Source organism: Diabrotica virgifera, chromosome 1 (assembly GCF_917563875.1).
Source record: "Diabrotica virgifera virgifera chromosome 1, PGI_DIABVI_V3a".
NCBI classification, from domain to species: domain Eukaryota; kingdom Metazoa; phylum Arthropoda; class Insecta; order Coleoptera; family Chrysomelidae; genus Diabrotica; species Diabrotica virgifera.
The window spans coordinates 284,068,100-284,083,704 of record NC_065443.1 but is presented as its reverse complement, the minus strand read 5'-3'; the positions used below and the strand labels follow the sequence as shown (position 1 = coordinate 284,083,704).

The window sequence follows — 15,605 nt, the reverse complement described above, 5'->3', positions numbered from 1 at the left end:
TCTGATGTAGGTATACAATAATTTACAACTAAAAATATGTATAAACAAAAATAAAAAAATTTTAACCTAAGGAAAAATAATATTTTTATATTTAAATAGAAGCAATTAAAACCATACAATTTCATCATTCAATTATCTTTTTTTACATTTGTATATTAATTGTATATTGTGTGAACATTGTTTTATTTTTTTAAATGTCAACGGAATTTAAAAATGACTTTACAATTTGCTTTACGTTACGTTAAGGCAGTTACAAAAACTACCTATTTTAACATTCATCCTCTACGACACGTTAGTTGCTTTACGTATACGGAGATGCGTACGTTACGTAGCAACAAAAACTCCCTACTATTTCCAATAACGCAGCGTAAGCCAAATATCACATCTGCGCATGCTCTACTGTCAAAATAACGCGTGATGTAATACAGCAAGTGCAAAAGTGACTATGCAATATCTCTCTATTGAATACGGGCCACGTAAAATAACTGCGTGTTCTTGGCTAGTTTCTTGAGGAGGGAGAATTTTACACTTCCCTCTAAGGCTAGTTCCAACAAATTTAAGCTAGGCGCGCCACTATACGGGCAGGTTTTAAAGACCACAAAATAATGCATAGGCTTTCGTATCTATAGTAAGCTTATGGCAAGCACTATTCCTCTTTTAATTTCTTCGCTGACCGAGCCTAGGTACGTGAAGGTGTCCACACATTCTAATTCTTAATCGTCAATATTATTCTCATAAGCGTCTTCTCGCTTGACCTAATACAACATATACGTAATATGTAGTACTATTATCAGTGTTAATGGACAGCTGTCAAAGGAAATTGAAATCAGATGTGGGGTGAGACAGGGATGCATGTTGTCGCCAAATCTTTTAATGCCTACTCGGAAGAGATTGTGAAAAAAGTTCTTGAGGGTGAAACAGCTTGATTAAAGGTAAATGGAGTTCCCATTAACAACATTAGATATGCGGATGACACTGTCACCTTAGCCGAAAATACTGGGGATTTTCAGAGGCTGGTGACCAGAATAGTGTAGTTTGGATAGGAATACGGTCTAACAATGAACGTCAAGAAGACAAAATTTATGGAAATATCGAAAACTTAAAGATATAACGAGAATCTCTTCATAAACAGAACTGTAATGTCGAACGAGTAGACCAATATACATATCTTGGAACAATGATCAACTCCACAACTGACTACCTCCAGGAAATCAAAATCAGAATAGAGGCTAGAGCAAATTTTAACAAAATGAGAAAAGTGCTCTGCACAAGAGATTTGAAATTGGAGCTAAGAGTTAGCTTGCCTAGGCGCTACGTTTTCTCGACTTTGTTAAATGGAATGGAAGCCTGGACCTTAAATGCAGCATCAATGAAAAAATTAGAATCTTTCGAACTGTGGTTTTACAGAAAAATTCTGAAAATATCGTGCACAGAACACGTCACAAACGAAGAGGTTCTAAGAAAGATAATAAAGAAATTATTATCTTAAATACCATTAAAACCATTAAATATATCAAGTATATATTATATATTAAGGATATCCTTAATACAATTAAAACAAGAAAATTGGAAAATCACGAATATATTACACGTGGAGAGAGATACAATTTGCTCCAATTGATTATGCAGGGAAAGCTTCAAGGAAAAAGAAGCATAGGGAGACGCAGAATATCGTGGCTGGGTAACCTGAGAGAATGGTACGGACGTACATCAAATTAATGAACTTTTTGAGCAGCCGTTTGTCAAGTCCGAATAGCTATGGTGATTACCGTCGCGGAGATGGCACTTAAAGAAGACCATTATCAGTGCAAATGCTTTTAACAACAGGAATGGTTCGGTCAGAGACTCTGTCGACCTAGCTATGATAATGATCTTATCTGCATATCCGACAAGTTATACAGATTTGTAGAAGATAGTGTCATTTGTATTAATATGTGTCCCTCGAGCTACGTTTTCTGGGGCACTAAAGTTAAATAAGAGACAAGATAGTCCATCGCCCTGTCTTAGTCCATTTTTGCAATGGAATGGTTTTGAAAAATCGGTCTAAATTGTGACCACGCTTACTGCTCCTGTAAGTATAAGTTCATGATTGCCATTGAGCAGTTCTTCAAAATCATTCACCAATCTGTTTTCTTGTCACTAATTATAGAACCATACCTATCCTTGCAGGCTAATATTCTGCATTAGAATTCTTTTCTGTAGATGTTTATCTGTCAGTGGAATCTTAGTGAGTCTTTTCTGTTGTCTATTTCTGTGATGGTGGTTAACAATTTCGTTTAGAACAGTTTTTAAGGTTTTTTAAATTCTTTTTTTCTTCTCGTCTGTGGTTTGCGTAGTACTCCGGAATAATCTAGTTCTGTACTTCTGAAGTCTCTTGTATGCTTCTTTACTTGTTTCATCACCTTCTTCTTAACGTGCCCTATCAAGTCCCCTTGACGTTGGCGATTAACATGGCGAAACTGTCTCTGTCTCGAGTTATTCTAAATAGGTGTTCTGCTTTCTTTATTCCTGTCCACTCCCGGATATTCTTCAACCAAGAGGCCTGCTTTCTACCAATTCCTCTGCGTCCTTCGATTTTACCCATCATAATAAGTTGAAGAATATTATACCGGTCTCCCCTTACTACGTGTCCAAAATAGGCCATCTTTCTATATTTGATATTATCAAGCAGCTCGCGGGTAGCATTTGCTCTCTTAAGGACTGAAACATTTGTCAGCATAGCCGTCCATCACCTATATATCTAAATTTATATATAAAGGGTTGTCTACAGCTAATGCCGTTTCCCTTCCGTTAGCCAGGACTTCCATTTTTTTCGATCTTCCCAGTCTGCGTCTTACAATCCTTTCTTAGACATGGCTTCGTCGACTTCATTTTTCCAAGATCTTCTCGGTCGTCCTCTTCTTCTCGTTCCTCTTGGGCTCCATTCTGCAACCTTGTTTATCCAAGTGTTTTCTGCTCTGCGTACGTGGCCGTACCATTTTAGTCTTCTCTCGTCTATATATTGCAGGGCACCTTTTCCCACTTGCATTCTTCTCCTTGTCTCCTCATTTATTATTCTCTATCTGCTGGTGAGACCACAGCATCTTCTCGAGTATTCCATTTCGGTTGCCAGAATGCTTTTTTGGGTTTTTTTGTTTATGACCCAAATTTCTGCGGCATATGTCATGATGATTCTTACTATTATTTGGTATATCATTTTTTTTGTTTTTACCTTGATGTTCGTATTCCAGATTACATTATGGAGTTGTCTGATGCAAGATCTTGTTTGTCCCAATCTCCTTTTTATTTCTGCTTCTGTTGTTCCGTTTCTCGACATTATAAAGCCCAAATATTTAAAATTCTTCGTTTCTTTTATTTCAACTTGATCTTCTACTTCTAAGTTTTTTACGTCTTCTTCCGATATTGCTAAGTATTCTGTTTTCTTCATATTTATTTCCAGGCCCACCTTTTTGTACTCCTCTTTTAGTATTATTACCATGTAACTGATATCCTCTTCATCTTGAGCCATCATCACCTGATCGTCTGCGAAACATAATGTGTAGATATAATCGTCTATTATCGGTATTCCCATACCCCTACATTTTGTCTTCCAAGTTATTAGTGCGTGTTCTAAAAATATTTTAAATAGATTTGGTGACGTTGGGCATCCCTGTAGTAATCCTTTTGTTGTTTTGAAGTTAGCAACTACCTTGTTTCCGATTTTTATATTTACTTCATTTCCACTGTACATGTTCTTGATTGCTTGTGTTAGGTTAGGTGGTATCCCTATTTTAGTCATTGCTTTGTACAGTTCTTTCCTTGGCACGGTGTCGTATGCCTTCCTAAGGTCTATAAACGCTGTGTACATCTTTGTTCTTAGCTCTTTTTTTTCTCTATTGTCTGTTGTATTGTATGGATATGATCTAGACATGATTTCCCTGCTGTGAAACCTGCTTGTTCTTCTCCGATTTTACCTTCTATATTTTTCTCTATTTTGTTCCTGAGGATCCTGCCCTACAGTTTTCCCATTGTAGCGATGACGCTTATCCCCCTGTAATTTTCGCAATCTTTTCTGTTACCTTTTTTGTATATCGATATGTAGGCTTCTTGCCATTGTTTAGGGATGTCCTCTCCATTTATTGCTCTTTCGATGATTCGGCATATCATTCTTCTTAATTAAGAAGAATGAATATCTAAATTTGATCGTTTTAATGTTCTTACTAAACAACATTAAATGGACTGTACATGATTATTTGAATTATATTTATAGACGTGTCCATCCCTCTATTCTACCTGTTAGGTAATAAACAGTAGTAGTAATTAGTCCTATGAATATTTGAATGTAATAAATAAAAGAACGCTTTATTGTGAGATAAAAGAACGCTAATAGAAAATAATTTTTTGGAAAGTAATTTTAGTTTGACTTCATAAGGTAACTCGATGGCCAAAAAATTAATCAAAAGCTCATTAGGCACTTCTTTATACACGAGTTTTTATTTCGTAGCTATGATCCCGTGTAATTGCAACCCAAATATTTCTTCAATCTTTCTAACGGTGTATCGCTTATTGTAATTTGGGCGTTTAGTTTAATGTTATTACATACTAATGATTATTGTTGTTATCTTCTAACAATTTAGTTTTAGACCGTATTTATTACATGTTTCTACATTACCCATCATCTTTTGGAGCCCATGCTCACTATCTGCCGGCAATACTGAATCGTCTGCATATCTACTATTTTCTATAAGTTGACTATTTTTCTGCAATACCATCTTCTGATTTGTCCAGGGCTTCTCTAAATATGTTTTCAGAGTATATTTATGTCAAATAATGCTGGTGAAAGTATTCAAACCTGCCTAACTCCTTTTTCGACTGGGAAGATCTCGAACAGTTCATTGTTGTTCACTGTTGCTTTTTGTTGCAGATATAAGTTTGAGATCAGAATTATATCCTTACCATCGAGTCCTGATGTTTTTAAGGCATCAATTAGTTTCCATATGCTACTTTGTCAATATCATTCTAAATAATATTTATTATATTAATATTTTCTTCTTGTTGTTTCAGATGATCAAGCTGTGCTACTCCATTACAACATTTTTTAAAACTGCCTATTTGTAGATCAAAGAGAAGAATTCAAATATTTTTATTAATCACGGTTTGTATTCTCAAATAAAGGAATTTGACTTGTAATTTAACACAAGATAAACGAATTTAATGTAGTGGTTCTTTATTTTTAAGCTGCCCTATTATATATCTGCTATTAGCTCCTCGATTAACTTTCTATTGTCAGCACTATGCGCCTGGCTTATCTGTTGCTGACTATGTAATAATCTAAGCATCACCGATCTGGCTTTGTCCTGTATAATTATATAAAATGGTGCTAGATTCAGCAGGACTTCCAACGCAGCTGTAGTTATTTTTATGAACCCCGTGATACACAGGAATGCTACATAGCTGTTGTGTATTAGCAGATTTATTGCTCCCATTTGCTGTGTTTTTGTCCAACACCCATATCATGGTCCTAGAAAACCTTGTGTATAACCACAAGCTCATTCTGGGGTGGAGCCCCCAATTCTTACCGCACAATATTTTATATGTTCAAGAACATAGTAGCTTTTGCTGTAGTTTTCTGTATGTGAGTATTTCATAATGTTGTTCTGAAGATATTTCTTTGTGGCATTTTTATGATTAACTATTTAGATGGGAAATAAGCCATAATTAAATTTAAAAAATAATTTTATTAACGTTTCGACGCCCAAATCTGGTGTCGTTGTCGTTGTCAAACGTCAAACGTTTGTTTTTCAATATTGTTTTTATTTATAATTTTTATCGCCGGCATCATATATTGATTTGCTAGTTTTGACCAACTCAATTACCAACTTGTCTTTTTATTTTTTATGAATTAATTGACTAATTTGGCCATGTTAAGACGCATACCTTCCAGCCGTACGCTGCAATGCTGGAAATTAACAAAAGACGCTGCGTCCAAAATTTGAAGTCGCTCATAGACAGACGCTGCGTTCAACGTCTAATAGAGACCACATACGTTATTACTTGTATAAAGCATACAGATGCGACCTACTGCGTGACGGCGTACGCAGCGTATGGAGCCTATTAGTGACTACCGCCTGTGGACCTCACGTACAGCCGTTTCATGCCGCGTTCGGTATACGATAACAGAACGCAACTATTATTTATTGTATTTAGCATAGAGACGCGACCTACGGCGTGACGCTGTACGTAGCCTACGGCGTCTATTGGAGACCACCGACTAATAATTAGCGACAGAACGTCCAATCACAATGTCTTCATAGCGACATAGTCTAGGGTAATAACGTTCAGGAAACCATGACACTTCGAAAGCCAGGCTACTGAAGCAATTTTTCGACAGGTAATACCTATAAGAACAAATTGTAACAATTTCCTGCGTAGGATCTGGCAGCTATTTTTATTTATAAACAATTTAGTGTCAAATAACGGCCTTTTTCCTTTTTTCAAATCAATATAAAACAGTAAAACTTTGGTTTTTTTAGTACAAACATCTTCGAGAGCATGAAAAAAGCTTTAAAATGGCGTATTACAAAGTTTGATGTACTCATTTAGTGTTAATAATATAATTGCAAAATGGTTGAAATTGCAAAAACAAAATATTTTCGCAATATCCATTGTAAACAATTAGTGTACAGCTTTGAAATTTTTTTCAAATTAGGGTTCGTTGGGGCTTAATATGTGACAAACATTTCAAAGCGATTCATTCAACTGTTAAAATTTTATTCAAATTGTTTATCCCAGAGAGCTTTCTTTTTGAAATAACATAAGTCACAAAAAATCATGTTAGAACTATTTGACAGGTGTCAAATGAAAAGGCGTGAGCTAAATTTTCAAATTGATTTAAAAAAAACTGAATAAGAAATGCATTTATTAGTAATAAATAATTATGCAAAAGAATCTTCAATCTTTCCTTATAAACTTTTTATTTTTTTATATAATAAATTATACATATTTATCACAATTTTTTATCAATTATTATATACATAACATTACTTGGTAGTTGTGCACTTAAACACGGTAAAAAAATAGATTTTTTTGAGCAAAGTTATTCAAAAAGTTTACAAGAAAAAATTAACGATACTTTTGCATAATTATTTACTACTAATAAATGCATTTTTATTTAATTTTTTTAAACCAGTTTAAAAGTTTAGCTCATGCTCTTTCATTTGACACTTGTGGTATGGTTTTAAAATAATTTTTTTCTGACTTATGTTATTGCAAAAGAAAAGCTCCCTGGGATAAACAATTTGAATAAAATTTAAACAATTGAATGAATTGCTTTGGAATTTTTGTCACATATTAAGCACCAAATAACCCTCATTTGACTAAAACTTCGAAGCTGCAAACTAATTTTTACAATAGTTATTGAGAAATTAATTTTTGAAGTGAAAACTTCTTTAGGGACGTTGTGCGATTTTTGGATAGGGGAAAAAGCATTGAATTCGCGACCGTCATCGCGACCGCCATCTTTAGGAACGTGCGATTTTTGGATAGGGGAAGAAGCATTGAATTGGCGACCGTCATTGCGACCGTCATCGCGACCGTCATCGCGACCGTCATTTCGACCATCATTTCGACCGTCATCACTTATGCTATATTATATTATGTGGATGTAGTTATATGTAAATTTTGTAGGGACATTTAAATCTAAAATAAATGTAAAATATATTTTAGGATGGGAAAAAGGATTGATTTCGCGACCATCATCGCGACCGTCATCGCTTCGGCGAACTAAATTTTGTACGTATCTATATTATGAGTATATATACATAAATTGTATAAAAGTATTTAAATTTAAAATAAAATGTAAAATCTATTTTGGGATGTGGAAAAAATATTGATTTCACGACCGTCATCGCGACCGTCATCGCTTCGACGAAATAAATTTTGTAAATATATTATTATAATATACGTATAATAATACTAATATTATTGAAATGAAAACTTCTTTAGGGACGTTGTGCACTTTTTAGATGGGAAAAGTATTGAATTAGCGACTGTCATCGCTTCGGCGAAATCAATTTTTAAAGTGAAAAGTTCTTTAGGGACGTTGTGCACTTTTTAGATGGGGAAAAAGTATAAATTAGCGACCGTCATTGGTTCGACGAAATAAAATTTTGAAGTGAAAACTTTTTTAGAGACATTGCGCACTTTTTAGATGGGGAAAAAGTGTTGAATTAGCGATCGCCATTGGTTCTGCGAAATACATTTTTGAAGTGAAAACTTTTGTAGAAACGTTATGCCCTTTTTAGATGGGAAAAATATTGAATTAGCGACCGTCATCCCGACCGTCATTGCTTCGACGAAATAAATTTTTGAAGTTAAAACTTCTTTAGGGACGTTGTGCACTTTTTTAGATGGGGAAAAAGTATTGAATTAGCGACCGTCATTGCTTCGACGAAATAATGTTGTGAAGTGAAAACTTCTTTAGGGACGTTTTGCCCTTTTTAGATGGAAAAAAAGTATTGAATTAGCGACCGTCATCGCGAACGTCATTGCTTCGACAAAATACATTGTTGAAGTGAACACTTCTTTAAGGACGTTGTGCACTTTTTAGATGGGGAAAAAGTATTGAATAAGCGACCGTCATCGCGACCGTCATTGCTTCGACGAAATACGTTGTTGAAGTGAACACTTCTTCAAGGACGTTGTGTACTTTTTAGATGGGGAAAAAGTATTGAATTAGCGACCGTCATCGCTTTGGCGAAATAAATTTTTCAAGTGAAAACTTTTTTAGGGACGTTGTGCACTTTTTAGATGGGCAAAAATATTGAATTATCGACCGTCATTGCTTCGACGAAATAAATTTTTGAAGCGAAAACTTTTTTAGGGGCGTTATACACTTTTTAGATGGGGAAAAAGTGTTGAATTAGCGACCGTCATCGCGACCGTCATTGCTTCGACGAAATACAGTGTTGAAGTGAACACTTCTTCAAGGACGTTGTGTACTTTTTAGATGGGGAAAAAGTATTGAATTAGCGACCGTCATCGCTTTGGCGAAATAAATTTTTCAAGTGAAAACTTTTTTAGGGACGTTGTGCACTTTTTAGATGGGGAAAAATATTGAATTATCGACCGTCATTGCTTCGACGAAATAAATAAATAAATTTTTGAAGCGAAAACTTTTTTAGGGGCGTTATACACTTTTTAGATGGGGAAAAAGTGTTGAATTAGCGACCGTCATCGCTTCGGCGAGATACATTTTTTAAATGAAAACTTCCTTCGGGACGTTGTGCACTTTTTAGATGGGGAAAAAGTATTAAATTAGCGACCGTCATTGTTTGACGAAATAAATTTTTAAAGTAAAAACTTCTTTAGGGACGTTGTGCACTTTTTAGATAAGAAAAAAGTATTGAGTTTGCGACCGTCATCACTTTGCCGAACTAAATTTCGTACATATATAATATACAGTGATGAGCGCGCTAATAACCGGCAAAATAACGTAAAAGATGGAAAACATAATACATTGCGTAACAAAAAGAGATGAAACTAGTGGAGATGGAAATGATCGTTATAAACTTATAAATTAGCATTACGTTACATAATTTCCTACCTGTAGACGTATCAGTGGAGTATGATAACTGTCACTGTGACAGTAGAATTTTATAAAATACTCCTGTCACAGACGTCTACAGGTGGGAAACTATGTAATGTAATGTTAATTTGTACGTTTATAACGATCATTTCCACCTTCACTAGTTTCATCTCTTTTTGTTCCTCAATGTATTATGTTTTCCGTCTTATGCGCTATTTCGCCGGTTATTAGCGCGCTCATAACTGTATATTATGTGTATGTATACATAAATAGGGGTACATAGAACGTACGCAACGCTTATATAGCACTTCTTTTTGGATGGGGAAAAGCATTGAGCTCGTAATTTATATACTATAAGAAGTTTTCACTTCTATCGGCACTCCCATGAGTGCTTTAATTTTTTTTTTGAAATTTCGACTTTTTTCGCAATTATATTAATAATAAGTGAGTATAGTATTTTTACTACAAAAACGTTATTACGTAGGTCAAAATTTTTGACGTAAGAGAACTGTCAAAACATTAGAATGTGACTTTTCATTATTACCATATATATAATAAACATGGCAATAATGAAAAGTCACATTCTAATGTTTTGACAGTTCTCTTACGTCAAAAATTTTGACCTACGTAATAACGTTTTTGTAGTAAAAATACTATATATAAAACTTTGTAATACGCCATTTTAAAGCTTTTTCCATGCTCTCGAAGATGTTTGTAATAAATAACCATAAGCTTTACTGTTTTCCATTGCTTTAAAAAAATGAATAGAGGCCGTTTTTTGATAGTAAATTGTTTATAAATAGAAATGGCTGCCAGATCCTACGCAGGAAATAGTTACAATTTGTTCTTACAGGTATTAACTGTCGAAAAAACGCTTCATTACCCTGGCTGTTAAAGTGTAATGAACAGGGTATATTTTTGCCTTATTACCCTGTCCTAACAAAAAACTATAGAGAACCTATGTTTAATATAAAAAGCCAAAACTGTTTACGTAAATTATTTTATTTGACACAAAAACATAATAGCTTTTTACAAAACGATTATTCATAGATCCCTACGTATTATCAAGGACCCGGTTAACATATGAATTTTTCTAGGCAATTACAAGTTATCAACATTCAACATTGCTCCATAAAAATAGGCCAAAACAGTAATAAAAAACATTAGAATCAGTTCTTTTCTAGGTTCTTCTTTGTTTTTGTGTTTTGTCGTCAGTTCGTTATGGATATTGTTTTGATGTCGATGGAAATTCCTCAGGGAAGCTAGTGGTGGAATCTTCTTTTGTAGCTAAAGGTGGAATCTGAAAATGAAGATAAATCATTATTGACCAGAAGAGTAAAGTTATTTACTGGACGTAAAAGGACGTCCAAACTTTAATAAAGCAGCAAAAACTGAATAAGTTTCTATGGAGTTAAGCAAAAACAATTGAATGAACTATATTCAATAATGTTTTATTCTATACTACTCCAATTATTCTGTTTTCTATTTTTATATCTCTATCTTTATTCGTTCTCGCCAATCCTGACCCCCCGGAGGGTGTGTAGTGATGTCGTGTATTGTCTGCCTCCAAAGATCTTTGTCTTTGATCATTTATTTTACCTCATGCATAGGTCTTTTACATATTTCTGCAATTTGATCGATCCCTCTTGTTGGGGATCTTCCTCGTGACCTTCGGCCTTCCACCTTTCCCTGTATAATGAATCTTTCCATGTTTTCTTTGTATGATCTCATAACATGTCCAAAGTATTTTAATTGTTGGAGATGGACTTTACTGGAGAGTTGTTTGCTAACTTCGCTGTTAGGAGTGCGAAATTGGAAAACCAAGGCGAAGAACAGGAAGGAAAAGAAGCTGATTCTGGAACAGACCAAGACCCACCATCGGTTGTAGAGCAAATGATGATGATGATGGAGTTTACTGGAGAGTCGTTGGCTAACTTTTAGCTCCCTTACCTATTCTCTTAACTACTTCCTTAACTTCAACTATTTACTTTAACTATTTTGTATTCCTGTTTTTGTGCCAATTTTCCCTAAAAATGTCGTATTCCTTCTTCTATCATATTCCCTTCGTTTCCCGTTAATTTATTTTTTTTTTTTTTCATTGCCTATCCATTCTCCTCAACTCTCCTTCTTTATGCAACTTCTTAAATAATTTTCACTTTTCTTGTCTTTTGTTCTTCATTTGTAGTATTTATTTTAGAAAATATTTTGCGAATATATCACTCATAGGTATACAGGGTGAGTCACCTCTAACGGGACGGAAGATTACAGCGAAATGGTAAAAGATTTGAAAAAAATTTTAAATTAGTAGTTTGTAAGTTGATAAAATCTACATTTTAAAATTATTTTGAAATATCCAGGGTGTCCCAATAAATGGCGGCGTATCAAAGTTATATTTTTTCTTATGGAATACTCTGTATTTTATTATTGCATTTTTTGATTGTCCGTAGAAAATAAGGTATAGTTTCATAAGGCTTCCCTATACCTATGTACAGAGTGTTCTGAATTATGATGACGTTTCTTAAAATGTAAAGTTTTAAAAGAAGGTTTATTGTCAAGTTATTTAAGAAATTATGAAAAAAATACTTTTACATCTAAATAGTTGGATATTGGTTGAATGTATTCCATGATTAATTATTACACAATTATTTACAGGGTGTTCAACATTTACAGTTTCATTATTAGATTGAAGTGTATGTAGTCATATGTTCATTGTAAGTTCATTGTAGTCATATGAGGCTTATTTTAAATAGAACACCATGTACATTAATACACCATTATACTAAACGGAGTCACCTCTTTTGAATGGTAGATGAATGTCCTATACCTAGGTCTAATAGTTATTACGTAGTTTACAATTATTTAAATTCTTAATCTGTAAATCGAGTTTAAAACAAAAGATGTATCTCATTGTATGACATTGTCATTTTATGACAGTACCGTCTGGTAATGATCAAAAATATAAACATCCGTGTATGATATTCAAATTTAATTGTTCCTAAAAATGAATAATCACGTTATCTACGAAAGAGTAAACATGGTACTTTGCATTGGGGAGTGTTTGCAAAATTGTATCTTACCTTCTTAAGTTTACGCTCAAAAGTTTCCTGATAGAAGACACCCAAAAAAGACGTTTTTGAGAGATTTCAATAGATTCCGTGCTACTGGTAAAGTTGCATACGGAAAGTTAAATAAAAATAAATCAGTTATTTGTGATGACGGCAAGGAGCTTGATGTCCTGCTTTCTGTTACGGAAAACCCAAATACTAGTAAAGAAAAAATTTCGGGTGAATTGTTAATCAGTCAAACGACTGTTAGAATACTTAAGAGAAACCACTATTATCCATATAAAACTCAACTACACCAGTATTAGACCAAACAGGATTATGATAAATATTTAACTTATCGTTTATGGACTTTAGACTTCTTTAGAAGATCCTGATTTTTTTAATGTATTGTATACAGACCAATATACCTACTTTTCATAATAATGGTCTAGTAAATAGACATAATTTTCATTTCATTATGATACAGTAAACAAACATTTATTTCGTACAGTTTAAAAATCGAGAGAGACTATAAATATTATTTTTAAAATCAATTTACCGTTTAAGAAAATTGTAAATTACGCAAAAACTATGACTCCTAGTTATAGAACATCCCTATACCATTCGAAAGAGGAACCTGTGCTTAGTACAATAATTTATTAATATATATGGTGTTTTATTTAAAATAAGCATCATATGACACATTAAATAATCCAATAATTAAACTGTAAATTTTGAACACCCTGTAAATAAATGTGTAATAATTAATCATGGAATACATTAATTATAAAATAAAAACCAGACCGTACTATAAGGTGACAATTATTATTTCATACAATGCCATTAATTAACTACATCTTTTGTTTTAAAATCGATTTACAGATTAAGAATTATAATAATAATATCGTATGGCATTTTTGCCGGGGAGATCCTTTCGGATAGTTCCAGCGCCATTTACATCTTTAACCCTGTTTTAAGTAACTAGTGCCGATGTATACTAGCCCAGGGGGACCGACGGCTTTACGTGCTCTCCGAGGCACGGTGAGACGGCTCGTGTCATTATTGGAAATGAAAATGGTTTGTCTTTGTCAGGGCTCGAACCCACGTCTACTGGCGTATGAGGCCAGCGTTTATGCCGTTACTCCACGGCCGCTCACAGAGATTAAGAATTTAAATAATTGTATATTACGCAAAAACTATGAGACCTAAGTATATTACATCCATATACCATTCGAAAGAGGTAAAATTGTTTAGCACAATTATTGATTAATATACATGGTGTTCTATTTAAAATAAGAATCATATGACACATTGAATAATCCAATAATGAAACTGTAAATTTTGAACACCCTGTAAATAAATGTGTAATAATTAATCATGATATACATTCAACCAATATCCAAATATTTAAATGTAAAAGTAATTCTTTTATAATTTCTTAAATAACTTGAGAATAAGCCTTCTTTTAAAACTTTACATTTTAAGAAAAGTCAACATAACTCAGAACACTCTGTACATATGTATAGGGAAGCCTTATGAAATTGTACCTTATTTTTTGCGGACAATTAAAAATGCAATAAAATATAGGGTGTTCCATAAGAAAAAATATAACTTTGATACGCCGCCATTTATTGGGACACCTTGTATATTTCAAAACAATTTTAAAATGTAGATTTTATCAACTTACAAACTACTAATTTAAAAAAATTTTCAAATCTTTCACCATTTCGCTGTAATCTTCCGTCCCGTTAGTGGTGACTCACCCTGTATATCATCGTGTATCGGGTGTCCCAATAAGAATGGCTCTCGGCCATATCTCAGGAACCGTTTATAGTACACCTTTGGGAAAAAAATATTTACAACAAAAGTTGCCTCGAGAAAAGCGTGGAAATTATTTTCATATTTGTAAGTCCACCACTAGAGGGCGTAATGGAATATCAAAAATTTAAAAATCAAAATTTTACAAAATTTACATAATGAAAGGGCACTAAAAATCCGATCATCGTATTCTTCGCAAAATTCTGCGAATATTTGATTTTACAAGTGTAACTCTACCTTTGCAAATAAGAGGTGGGGGTGAGTGGGAACTTTGTTATGAAAAATGGCTGTAAGTCCGGTTCTGCTTAATCGATTTTTGCAAACTTGGTCTCGTTGAAAATAAATATTTTTCTTTAATGTAAGTTATAATTATGAAACAGCCTCGTAAGTAATATGCCAGCTAGGGGGCGCTATTTTATGTTTTTCAGAAATCTAGTTTTCTTTGGAAAATATTAAATACAAGTATGCACTTTTAACCCTGTATTACAAAATTAGACCAAATTATCAACAGAATATCGAAAACCGCATGTCGATACCTTTTTTCTATCTCGAGATATCTTAAGAAACGTATAAATTGTAAACAAACTGATAATGTCACCGGTAAACGAAGTTAAGGAAATCAAAATGAAAACAGGTAGTGTGCTATGGAAACAAATTAGAGCGGGACACTTGCGGAGTGCCGACAGAAGTGAATATTTCTCATAGATTCAATTATATTAGGTTCGATTCAATTCGATTCCATTTAATTGGATTTAATTTTTTTATTATAATTATGCTTATAATTTAATATATTTAAAATATACCCAATTTAATACATAATATATATGGTGTGTCAAACGTAGGAAAGAGTTTGAAAATCTTACAATCGCCGAAATTTTTCAACTTTTTGCTACGTTTGACAAACTGTACTAGTGATTTTACCCATTAATTTTAGAATTAACAAACTTTCAAAAGAAGTTTTACTTCAAATTTGATAGTGAATTTAATTATTATTATATAAAATTAATAGGATGTTTAAAAATACAATTTGAGGATAAGTAGGTTGAAAGGAATAATGTAATCAACAAATTTAAAAAAGTCACTTTTGTATAACGGCCTCCCCTTTAATGAGAGTATCTAAAAATAAATGAACTCTTCCATGCAGTATTTACTACGATTAAAATTTACACTAAGTATTT

The 15,605-nt window shown here is 33.3% G+C and overlaps 2 protein-coding genes across 13 annotated transcripts in view; one reads left to right on the top strand and one right to left on the bottom strand.

Moving 5' to 3' along the window:
• Positions 1-5,171, top strand: part of LOC126884852 (odorant receptor Or2-like) — a 42,853-nt gene extending 37,682 nt beyond the window's left edge. Inside the window, exon 7 of the mRNA XM_050651171.1 lies at positions 5,044-5,171. Coding sequence (XP_050507128.1) covers positions 5,044-5,097 — 54 coding nt within the window. The 3' untranslated portion in view covers positions 5,098-5,171. The remainder of the gene's footprint in view (positions 1-5,043) is intronic.
• Positions 5,172-10,551: 5,380 nt separating this feature from the next.
• Positions 10,552-15,605, bottom strand: part of LOC126884845 (uncharacterized) — a 127,418-nt gene continuing 122,364 nt past the window's right edge. For 9 of the 12 annotated variants that reach the window (XM_050651129.1, XM_050651147.1, XM_050651153.1 and 6 more), the window contains one exon: positions 10,552-10,865. In XM_050651129.1, coding sequence (XP_050507086.1) covers positions 10,785-10,865 — 81 coding nt within the window. In that variant the 3' untranslated portion in view covers positions 10,552-10,784. The remainder of the gene's footprint in view (positions 10,866-15,605) is intronic. The other 3 variants (XM_050651155.1, XR_007698162.1, XR_007698163.1) reach the window with 3 other exon arrangements.